Here is an 11,730-nt window from a genome sequence, read left to right as displayed (position 1 = left end):
TCTGTGTGTGTGTATATATATATCTGTGTGTGTGTGTGTGTGTATATATATCTGTGTGTGTGTATATATCTATATATCTGTGTGTGTGTATATATCTATATATCTGTGTGTGTGTGTATATATATATATCTGTGTGTGTGTATATATCTATATATCTGTGTGTGTGTATATATATATCTCTGTGTGTCTGTGTATATATCTATGTATCTGTGTGTGTGTGTATATATATATATCTGTGTGTGTGTGTATATATATATATATCTCTGTGTGTCTGTGTATATATATGTATATCTGTGTGTGTATATATATGTGTGTATATATATGTATATATGTATATATCTATGTGTGTATATATATGTATATCTGTGTGTGTGTGTGTATATATCTATATATCTGTGTGTGTGTATATATATGTATATCTGTGTGTGTGTGTATATATCTATGTATCTGTGTGTGTGTGTATATATATATATATCTGTGTGTGTGTGTATATATATATATCTGTGTGTGTGTGTATATATATATATATACACACACACAGAGATATATATATACACACACATCTCTGTGTGTGTATGTGTATATATATATATCTCTGTGTGTGTGTATATATATATATATCTGTGTGTGTGTATATATATATATATACATATATCTCTGTGTGTGTGTATATATATATATATATCTCTGTGTGTATGTGTATATATATATCTCTGTGTGTATATATATATATCTCTGTGTGTGTATGTATATATATATCTGTGTGTGTATGTGTATATATATATATCTCTGTGTGTATATATATATATCTGTGTGTGTGTGTATATATATATATATATACATATATCTCTGTGTGTGTGTATATATATATATCTGTGTGTGTATGTGTATATATATATATCTGTATGTGTATATATATATATATCTCTGTGTGTGTATATACACACACACACACACACACACACACACACACACACACATATGGATTTACATTATATAACCTGGAGGAAAAGAGCTGTGGGTAGTGATGGCTAGATGGAAGATAAATGATCTTCTTGACTGGGGGTGAATCCCTTGTTTGCGATCCTCAGGGACAGAACAAGGGAAAGCAGACTTGTATCGCTATGGAATCGATTTGGTTTTGACTTTAGGACTTCTCAGAGTTGCAGGATCATGGGAAGGACCTGGAAACAGAGGTGAAACTAGGGTGGAATGATCATGACTTTGTACCAAGGCACCAAATTCTAGAGGATACTGACAGTGCTTATAGTCCTTCAGTAACATAGAAACAATTGAGTTAGTTAGCAAGAATGAAGAGTTAAAGTGGGAAGTTACGAAATGCAAGGCTTTCTCCCTCAACTTTGCCTCTTTCCCACTATGATTGTACCCCAACTGGGGACCATTCTGGGCCTTGCCTTGCTTCCCCAACACAAAAAGATTTCCCCAGCCATGTGGCATCATAGAAAGGATTCCTGCTGACACACAGGTTGGTCTAGGATATCTAGATGGTATCACGATATGATACCAGACATCATATCACGATGGTATGTTATCAGATAGCTCTTCCAACTAGATGATCTTGGACATCTCTTCCAACTCTGAGATTCTGGGTGAAGTCCTGCACTGGTTCACCAAGGGAGATAGCCACATTCCTTCTCTGTACATTTCAGAGGATGGGGGATTAGGTTCCATCTGGCTGGTATCATTTAGGGGAGTCCTGTGCAAAGGAGGAGGGTAAAAGACAGCAATTGTGAGCTCCTTGCAGTCAGGAAGTATCTTTTTTTTTTTTACCTCTTTTTGCCAGCATTTAGCACCATGCCTGGTACAGAGTAGGCTCTTAATCAGTGTTTCTTGATTGACTGATTATTGATTGAGAAGCTTGGAAAAGTCATTTTCTTCTTTGGATGCGTTTCATTTATAGAGAATCATTAGTGAACGCCTGGACTTTTATCAGCAGCTGAAACAGAAAGGGGTGAAAGTCCCCCCACTCCACCAGAATGAGTTGGTGCCTGCTGTCCCCAAGAGCAAGAAGAGCGTGAAGTAACATCCATTCTGGGGAAAATTTCTTAGGATTTGTTCAGCCAAGCTAAAACAAAAGTTGTTTTCTAGAAGTTGTATGCTGTCCCGGTGTCTGTGTTTTCTGACTCCGATTTCAGACCCCTGGCTGGGATGGACCCAGAAGTATGCCTGGGATGTTCATAAGCTCTTCCCCACTCCAACAGCAGCATTGACATCCCCCCCACCGACTTCTTCCAGGGTCCCTCTCAGCAGATGACTTGTACCTCCCCATCTTTGCTTCTCTCCTCCTACCACTCCCCTAGGTTGCTTTTTCCACTCCCATCCTTCTCTACCCCAGACAAAATGGTTTATCTTTCTAAGGGAGTTGTAAAGATTCCTGCTTGCTTTCAATTTAAAATTTGTTATTATCTTTTGCTTTTATATTGCTTTCATTTCTAAATGTGTCCTTCTTCTTGATCCTTTCCGGAGAACCATCCCTTATGACAAAGGTAGCACTCTCTTGGCATTTCTGGAGGACAAGAACATAGCAATAGACCTGCTGGTTCTAGGAGGTGTGGAGTGCTCCACCTCATGCACTAAGGGACCCCTGGTTCTGGAGTCAGTCCTGGGGAAGCCTGTCCTCTAAATTAAGGAATAGGACTTTTTCTCAAATTCTCTAACTTGTTATGCCCCAAACCTGTAATCCTGGGGGGGAAATCACTTCAAGCTTAAGTTTGGCTCATGTTTGTGGTCCTCCACAAAGGGAACTGAAAGTTTCTCAACATGCAATATAAATCAGATATAGGACAGCTACTTATTTCTCCCACCACAAAAAAAAAAACCCCAACCACAAAAAATGCTTAGATCACAAAAGATGTATACATGCACATCAACAAAGAATTAAAATGTGAAATGTTAATCCACCACTCTTATTAATGCTCTTCGAGGTAGGTGAAACTTAAAACATCAAAACATAAGACATTCAGTGGGACTATTGAACAGGTATTTCCTCCTTCACCTTGGCTCTGTTCTATGTGAATAAGGCCCTCAAGGTCCATGTCTTCTGGCAAGCCAGACCAGGGTTTGGCCTCATCCTCCTGCCAGTGGTCATTTCCCCCTCCTAGAAGCCTTTCAGTAGCTGCTGGATACGCCTCCTTCAGTGTAGCTAATGTCAACTAAGGGATCCAGGATCCCTTGACCTCTTGAACTCATGAGGTTGCCACCTAGGCTGGAAATGTCCATCTCATGATCACTATTTGGTCACCTATGTTCAAGGAAAGAAACACAAAGCAGACGAATGAGTCAGGATTCTGACCCAGGTTCACTTAGATTAGCATGTGTTCTTAGCGCTATGTGAGGGCAGCTGCCATAGATGCCAAAGGAAGGAGGAGGTGACAGGAAGTCTCAGAAAGAAAGTCTGATTCTACATGCTCTGGAGAGGAGAAAGAAGAGAGCAAGAATGGAATTTTCTCTCCCTTAAAAGCCTATGGTTATCCCTTGCTCAGTATCTGACAGAGACACTTTTGCCTCCTTCCTGCATAACCAGAAGCGGGTGAGGGAACCCATCTCAGCTGAACATATGCTCCCAGGAGGTGTGCTCTAGCCAGAGTAGCAGATAGGGGTGATTCGATTATGAGACATGGGAGACACTGGCACTGGACTGCCCAGCATGGCGTACCTGCATCAAAGAAGGTGCTGTGCTATTCCATAAGCAAAGCAGAATTGCAGTAGCTCAAAGGAAAGGTGAGCTGTGCAAATTTAGAGCCATCTCCACTCCAAATGTTCATATGCACTACTTGAGCCTGACCTGTGGTAGAGCTTGTGTTGGTCTGATCAGCCACAGTAGGACATGTCGTGCCTTGACCCTGACATAGTGATGTCATTTGAGTCCTCTTGAAAACAAAGGACAACAACCAAGACAAGGTTGTGTATGCACAGTTCACCCACTACACTAGGAATTTTTAAAAGCAGTTCAGCAAAACTAACTGACACCATCAGCCAGCACTGACGGTGAATGAAATGCTCCCATAATCCCCTCCCTCTGCAAGTAGAGTCGAGTTTTTTCTTCTCATCTTTGGGGACTAGCTTGTTCATTCTAAATATACAATGTTGGTTCATAGAGTTTGTTGTCCTTCCCATTTATATTGTTTTAGTCACTGTCTATATTGTTTTTCTGGTTCTATAATCCCCTCAGTACCAGTTCCTCTATCTTCCTATGCTTTCTGAGTTCATGTTCATAATTTATTACAGCACAGTAATATTCCATTATGTTCACAGTTTTTTAAACTATTACCCACTTATTGGACATCTACTTTTTTTTTGCTAGTATATAAAGTGCTTCTATAAATATTTTACTGTATATGGGAATTTTGTCACTCTTTTTGACCTCTTTGGGATATATTCCTACCAGTGGGATCTCTTGGTCAGAGGGGAATGGTCCTTTTAACCACTTTCTTAGCAGAGTTCCAAATTTCTTTTCAGAATGGTTGAACCAGTTCACAACTCTACTTTCTATTAGTGTCAGCCTTTCCACATCCTCCACCTTTTGCCATCTTTGCCAATATGCTAGGGGGTGAGGATGATGGGGAGGTAAAACATCAGAGTCGATTTGATGTGTATTTCTCTTATTATTAGTGACTTGGAGAAATCTCAAATATAGCTGCTAATAGTTTGTCATTCTTTTTGGAAGGAGCTATTTATATATAATCCATTGCTTCCTTCAAAATTTTGCCTCAACAACACCAGTGTGAAAATTTTCCTGATTCCTCCCAGCTGCCAGTGCCTTCCCTTCCTCACCAAAATTATATTATCTTTATATATTTTGTGTTCTCCTATTTATGTACATGCTGCTCCCCCTGACAGAATGTAAGCTTCTTGAGAGCAGGGACATTTTCATTTTTGTCATTGTATACATGGTGCCTAACACGTCACAGGTGCTTAATAAATGCTTGCTGACTGGTTAATTAATGATCTCCTTTGATCCCTTTTCTCATCTATTTTAAAGGTTCTTGAACTGTTTTATAAGAAAAGACACTATGGAAAGAATAGTTGAATCTTGGAATTTTAGAACTAAATGAGGCCATCTTGAAATTCTCTGATTCAATTCCATCACTTTGAAAATGCAAAGAAGGTATGAGATTCACACACCATCTTTATTAATCACACACCATCTAATTCATGTTTTCTGTCTATGACATTTCATCTCCTGCCTTCCTTCATTTTTTTCTTTGTACATTCCCAGAATGCACTCTTCTCACTTCTGTTCCTCATCCCTAACTTTCCTCTCAAGGCTCATTTCAAGTACCACCTCCTACAAGAGTCCTTTTCTCATTCCTCCTATTTTTCATGCTCCCCACATTATCTACAAAATTAGTTATTTAATTTCTATATATTTTATTTTCTTATCTATATGCAAGTTCTGTGCGTCCTCCCTCTCTCTTTATGTCCCCTCCTCCAGGGGGCAAATACTGTTTCATTTTGTCTTCATATCTATAGTACTTGGCACATAGTAGGTGCTTAATAAATATTCTATCCAGACCCCAATGTACTTTTTGTGTCTGAGGGCAGGTAGTATGTTAGGAATCATTTACACTTCATTTTCTGCTTATGTGGGCACCTTGGCTAGAAAATCATACCTCCACTGATTCCCCCTTCTGATTACCTGTCTGCCTTATACTATGGTTACAGACTGTTCCTCCAGATCCAGCCACCTGTCTCACCAGATGTGCCCTTTAGGTCATGAGAAAGATCAGAAAAGAGAATGTCCATGGCTCAATAGAGCACATTCCCACTAAGGGGAAAACAACGGAAATGCCATTTGTTCAATCATTCATTCATTCATCCATTCACTCATTCATTCAATAAATTTCTCAAGCACCTACTATAATAATAACTCAGACTTCTTTAGTAAGTACTCTAAGGTTTACTTCTGATATATCTGCCATTTAGTTTCTTTGTCTTCCTTTGAGACAGCTCCAATCCTTTTGTACCTTCTGTACCTCTTCCTCCTATAGGAAGCCTTTCCAGGTCTCTCTTCTGCTAGTACCTTCCCTCTCTGCCTTCCATTTATCCTCTATGTATCTTGTATGTGCCTAGGTATTTACTTGTTTTCCCCATTAGATTGTAAGCTTCTTTAGGGCAGGGACTGTTTTTGCCTTCTTTCCCAACACTGAACACAGCGGCTGGCACGTAGAAAGTAATTAACAAATGCCTGTTGACTCACAGTTCTATGAGATAGGTAGTGAAAATGTCATTATTTTTGAGGAAATAGACTCAGAGAGGGTAGATAGCTTGCCCAAGGTCACACAACTAGTATGTGCAAGGCTCCATACATATGTGCTCTATCTGCATTAGATACCTAATGGTTTTATCCATAACTCCAGACTCTATGGCAATAGCTTTGCTTTTCCCAGGGAGGAGTGCTTAGGTCCCTTTATCTCCTACAGAAATGTCACCACTGTTCTGGATCTGATTTTTACTGATTTTCACCAGCAAGTCTTTGCTGCAATGGCTGGGATCCTTGACTAATCCATCTTAGCTTCTGTGATAAGAAAGCAGAGGTAAGCTAGATAGCCTGATCTGCAGCCTTGATTGGGTGAAAGCACGTATCACAGGGTTCAGAGGAAGGAGAAGTAAGATACCATGTCCTAGACGTCTACAAGGAAAGTCAGTCCAGGACAGATAGAAATCTTTCAAAAATGAGTCCCGAAGACATCAAGGTATACAATTCTGATGAGGAGGAAAGAGGAGCTGTCCAAAAAGAGCCATGTGGATGCATAGGGAACTCATCAACACAGATTTTTAAAAGACACACATGATCAGTCAGTGGGTCAGTCAATAAGCATTTATTAAATGCCTACTATCTGCCAAGCACTATGCCAAGCCCTGGGGATATTTAAAAAAAAAAAAAGGTAAAAGGCAGTCCCTGCCCTCAAAGAGCTCACAATCTAATTAGGAAGACAATCATGCAAGTAACCATATCCAAACAAGTTAGACACAGGATAAAATGGAAATTTGGTGTGGAAGATAGAAGCAAGAGCAGGTAATGGAGGATGAATACAAATTGGTTGGCATAGTCCTGTAACAATAGTGTCAGGAATGCTAAAGCCCAGAATGAATGGAAGCTGGCTGGGAGAGCAAAAGATAACAAGGAAAAAGTGGGGTTTTATTGCTTTTAGCTTTTTGGAGTGATAGAGGGAATATCCAAGAAAGTCTTGAGCTAGACTAACTCTCTCCTTTTTTGACAGGATTACTAAACTGGTAGATCACCAGAATACTGCAGCTATAGTTTATGTAAATTTTGTCGAAGTACATGGTAAAGCATCCTGGGGTGGTATTGTGGAAAAGATTGTCATACATAAAAAAATTTGAGAAACTTGGTTTCTGGATAATTAATCATTTTATTAGCTATGCCAGCAGATAATTTAATAAAAGAGGTCAGTGGCACTCTCGAATGCCAAAAACTGAATTCCAAAGATGTCTCATGGAACCCACTCAACACTTATATGCCTTTGGAACAGTGTTCCTGAGGGTGGCAATTGACTCTGATTGGTTAATAAGTAATGAGAGAATGAGTATTATAATGAGAGGTGGACCTATTCTAATGAGGGGCTGGGGGACAGCACTGATTAAGTCACTCATGGACAAAGAGAGACCATTTCAAGCCAGATCGCCCCCAGCGGCAGGCAAGCTAGCCAGTTTGTGTGGAACACAAAGGTCTGGAATTCACCTTATATTAAATTCTTTGTAAGTTCTCTAGTTGGGTGGGGTAACAATTCCAAGATTTCATCTCATCATCTAACCTGCCCTTCAGAGAACTAAACTTTGACCTAAACTCCAAATGAGAAAGGGAAAAAATCCTGGATCTCCCCAATATTAACAATTGCTTATTTAATAATTATTTCCCTCAAGATGGAGACATGTTGGGTAGATTCATAGTTGGTTGATTGTCCAGACCTAAAGAGTATCTTTTAATGTTTTAATGTCAGCTTTGAAAAAGATCTAAAGTGGAATTCTCTGAGAATTTTTGAAGGAGGTCTCCAGCGGAGTTCCCTAGGGATCTATATTTGGTCCTGTGTGTTTGTTTCACCTTTTAATCAGTGACTTGGATAAAACTATATATGGTAATGCTTATCAGGTTTGCAAAAGACATAAAACTCAAGGGGATAGCTAGGACATTGAGTAATGAGATTTTTAAAAATCTCAACAGGCTAGCCCATTGGACTGAATCATGTAAGAGGAAATATAAGATGGATTAACATAAAGTCATACCCTTGGATTCAGAAAATCAATTTCTAAATATAATATGGGGAAAATGTGGCTAAGTAGCAGTTTAAAAAAGATTTGGGATCTAAGTAGGCTACCAGTTCAATGTGCGTCAGTATTATAATATGGCAGCCAAGAAAGGTAATGTGGCCAGAGGGTGCATGAGGAGGTAGCAGAGCAACCAGTCACACTATAGTCTGTCCTGTTCAGACCATATTTCTAGAGTATTTCATTTGGTTCCGGCCATCTTTTTTTTTTTTTTGGAAGGACATTGGTAAGATTGTGTGAACCTGTAGAAAACAATTAAGCAGACATGATCACTCTCTAAGCATTTGAAGGGTTGTCTCTTGGAAGAAGGATCAGTTGTATTCTGCTTGGTCCCAGAAGACCACTGGTTGGTAAAAAAACAAACCAAAAACAATAATTGGCAATTGTCCCCCCCACCCCCCCCCAAAAAAGCCAGTTTAGGCTTAGTGTAAAGAAAAGCATCCTAATAATTAGAATTGTCCAAAAGTGGATTGAGATGGCCAGGGAAAGAGATAGACAGAGACAGACAGAGTGAGAAAGATGGAGAGAGGCAGGGAGAGAGAAAAAGAGAGAGAAGAGAGTTGGAGAGAGATAGAAAATGAGAAATATGGAGAGAAAGATGGAGAATTAGACAGAGATAGGGAGAGAGTGAGAGAAAATGCAAAACAAAGAAGATGGAGAAACAGGGAGAGAAAATGAGAGAGACAGAGAAAGAATGAGAAAGGAAGAGAACATTTGTTGCAGATTCACTACATTTTGGTCACCATGCTAAGTGCTGGGGCTACCCATACAAGCAAACAAAACCATCACTGCCCCCAAGGATCTTAAATTCTATTGGGGAAGACAGCACACAAAGGGGAGCTGGGAAAGGAGGAGTGGGGTGAATGCCTTGTTGGGAACTGAATGACTACCTGTTGAGTATCTTGTGGATGAGATTTCTGTCAAAGGTGTGTTTGACTTTAGTGATGGCCACGGTTCCTTCTGACTCCAAGATTCTGTCGTCTGTTGCCTTCTCCGCCAGGCCACCATCCGTCTTACAAAATTAATAAGTAAAAGAGTCTGTGCTTCTGCTTAGTTAAATGTTACTATATTAAGCTCATGAAATGCTGCCAGAGAACATGGAGAACCCTTCCTGCTCTGAGATTCTGTGATTCTGAGGAGCAGGCATAAAGGACAGAGTGCTTCCTCCCTGACTTCAGCTCAGTGCTCTTAGAAAATTAACCACTCTCACTACCATGCTTTCACACACTTTCTCTTTCCTTAGTTTCCCCCCATCAGTCTTTCCTGCATTAAGACTACTGCATTGTTAGCATAGGCAACACACACACACACACACAAATATACACAGGTACACATAATGTACGCATGGATAGAGGCATAGATACACGAGCCAAACACGGAAGACACATATGTAGGAGGGTAGTTGGTCTTTGATCAACTGATGTTGTCACAGAAAGCAAAGATAACAGATTAAATGAAGTATTAAATGTTGCCTGTGTCCACTTAAAAAAAATTTGTGTAATTAGATTTGAAGGGAAGCTTGGGATTGGAAGCCCAAAAATTGGTCAGTCCTGAAGGCGACTGATGCAGTTTGAGAGCTCCAGAGAGTCCAGACTTAGAATGGCTTTACAACATTGCCCTCTGGTATGAGTGGAGGGGTCACACGCCACCCTCCACTCATACTAGAGGGCAATGTTGTAGGTGGGTGGGATAGGGAAAGGCTTTCTTTCTCCACCTCCCTCGTAGGTCATATTGGGTAGATGCTACGTTGATTCATACTTAGTTGACCGTCTATCCCCAAAGAGTATCTGCTAATGATTTAATGTCAACTTTGAAAGAGATCTAAAGTGGAGTTCCCACATTGAAATGGAACTCAACCAATAAGAGACACTACCCAGAAGAATTCTCTATTCATTCATGGTCATAAAGGCAAATGCTCAAGCAGGAAGCATTTTTTTAAAAAAAAATTTTAAGGAAGGGGCAGCTAGGTGGCACAGTGGATAGAGCACCAGCCCTGAAGTCAGGAGTACCTGAGTTCAAGTCCGGCCTCAGACGCATAACACTCACTAGCTGTGTGACTCTGGGCAAGTCACTTAACCCCACTTGCCTCACTAAAATAAATAAAATAAAATAAAATTTCTAAGAAAGCCTGGTGGGGGTGGGGGTGGGGGTGGGGAAAGAAGGAGAAAAAACGACAAAGTAAAAAGTGCACAGCAGAGAACAAAAGAAAACTTACAAGGAAGCAAAGAAAAGATGGATAGCTCTCAACACAATGTATAGTATTTATTGCATAGGCTTTCTTGAAATGGAAATTTATTGCTATATATTTTAAATCTTCTCTTGTGTTCTGCTGTGCACCTGACATGTTTTTTCTTTTCTTATTTTGTCATCAAGTTTCAATATTTAAGTTTAAAATGTTGTGGGGTACAAAGAAAGGACACTCGGGGCAGCTAGGTGGCACAGTGGATAAGCTCCAGCCCTGAAGTCAGGAGGACCTGAGTTCAAATCTAGCCTCAGACACATGACACTAGCTGTGTGACCCTGGGGAAGTCACTTAACCCCGACTGCCTCACCAAAAAAAACAACCAACCAAACAAACAAACAAAAAAAAAAAAAAAGAAAGGACACTCTCTACCTCTGCAGCCCCGTTCTCAATGAGTTCTTCCAGGAGCCCTAGGATCAGAACTAAGGCTGGAAGAGACACAAAGCATACAAAAACACACAGAGATACATACAACTACAGATATATAGAGGAAAGACCCATAAGCCCAACATACCCCGAGACAAACACTCATTGGCATGCATATAGAAATAATACACACAGACACAACAAATAAAGACACAAACACAGACACCGACGGGTTATAGAATATTAAAGGGCTAGGAATTTTTCATTTTTGTCTTTGTAACCCCAGAGCCTAAAAGTGCTTAAAAACTGGCTGTGGATTGATTGACCCACCCACCTAAATACAATACCCACAAAGACACACATATACATACGCGCACGTGAGCGCGAGCGCGCGCAGCGCGCGCCTCCCCCCCCCCCCATCACGGCTCCTTTCCCAGCTTTGTCTTCAGACAGTGAGAAATTGCCAACACTGATTTGGGTCCAGGCAAGGAGTTGGAAGCATTTCCCTCCTCCCCCCGAATAAATAAGCAATGACTTTATTGACTCCTCAATAATTTAAGACGTGTGCAACCATCAAATTTCATTTCCAAGAGAGGGGGCATTCATGATCTCCAACAGATCATTGGCAAGAGACAGACACGTCCCCGTTTGCCCCCTCACTACCTCGTCCCCCAACGTCTTCCCTGCTGGATTCGGGGCAGCTGGCCAGCCCTGTCTGCCAGCACCCGGGCTTGATTAGTTCGGTGAGCCCAACCCTTTTAAGCATTCCAGCCGTCCTGGACGCAGAGGCTGGGCTTACCAAAAGCTTCCCG

At 40.6% G+C, this 11,730-nt stretch overlaps 1 protein-coding gene across 1 annotated transcript in view; it reads left to right on the top strand.

Annotated features, from left to right (window-relative positions):
- CCDC27 (coiled-coil domain containing 27) overlaps positions 1 to 2,347 on the top strand; it is a 31,598-nt gene extending 29,251 nt beyond the window's left edge. The window contains exon 12 of the mRNA XM_078146228.1: positions 1,922 to 2,347. Coding sequence (XP_078002354.1) covers positions 1,922 to 2,044 — 123 coding nt within the window. The 3' untranslated portion in view covers positions 2,045 to 2,347. The remainder of the gene's footprint in view (positions 1 to 1,921) is intronic.
- The last annotated feature ends 9,383 nt before the right edge of the window (positions 2,348 to 11,730 follow it).

This window comes from Phascolarctos cinereus, unplaced genomic scaffold (assembly GCF_003287225.1).
Source record: "Phascolarctos cinereus isolate Bilbo 61053 unplaced genomic scaffold, phaCin_HiC Scaffold_726;HRSCAF=1367, whole genome shotgun sequence".
Lineage (NCBI taxonomy): Eukaryota > Metazoa > Chordata > Mammalia > Diprotodontia > Phascolarctidae > Phascolarctos > Phascolarctos cinereus.
This window is presented reverse-complemented; position numbering and strand designations above follow the sequence as displayed.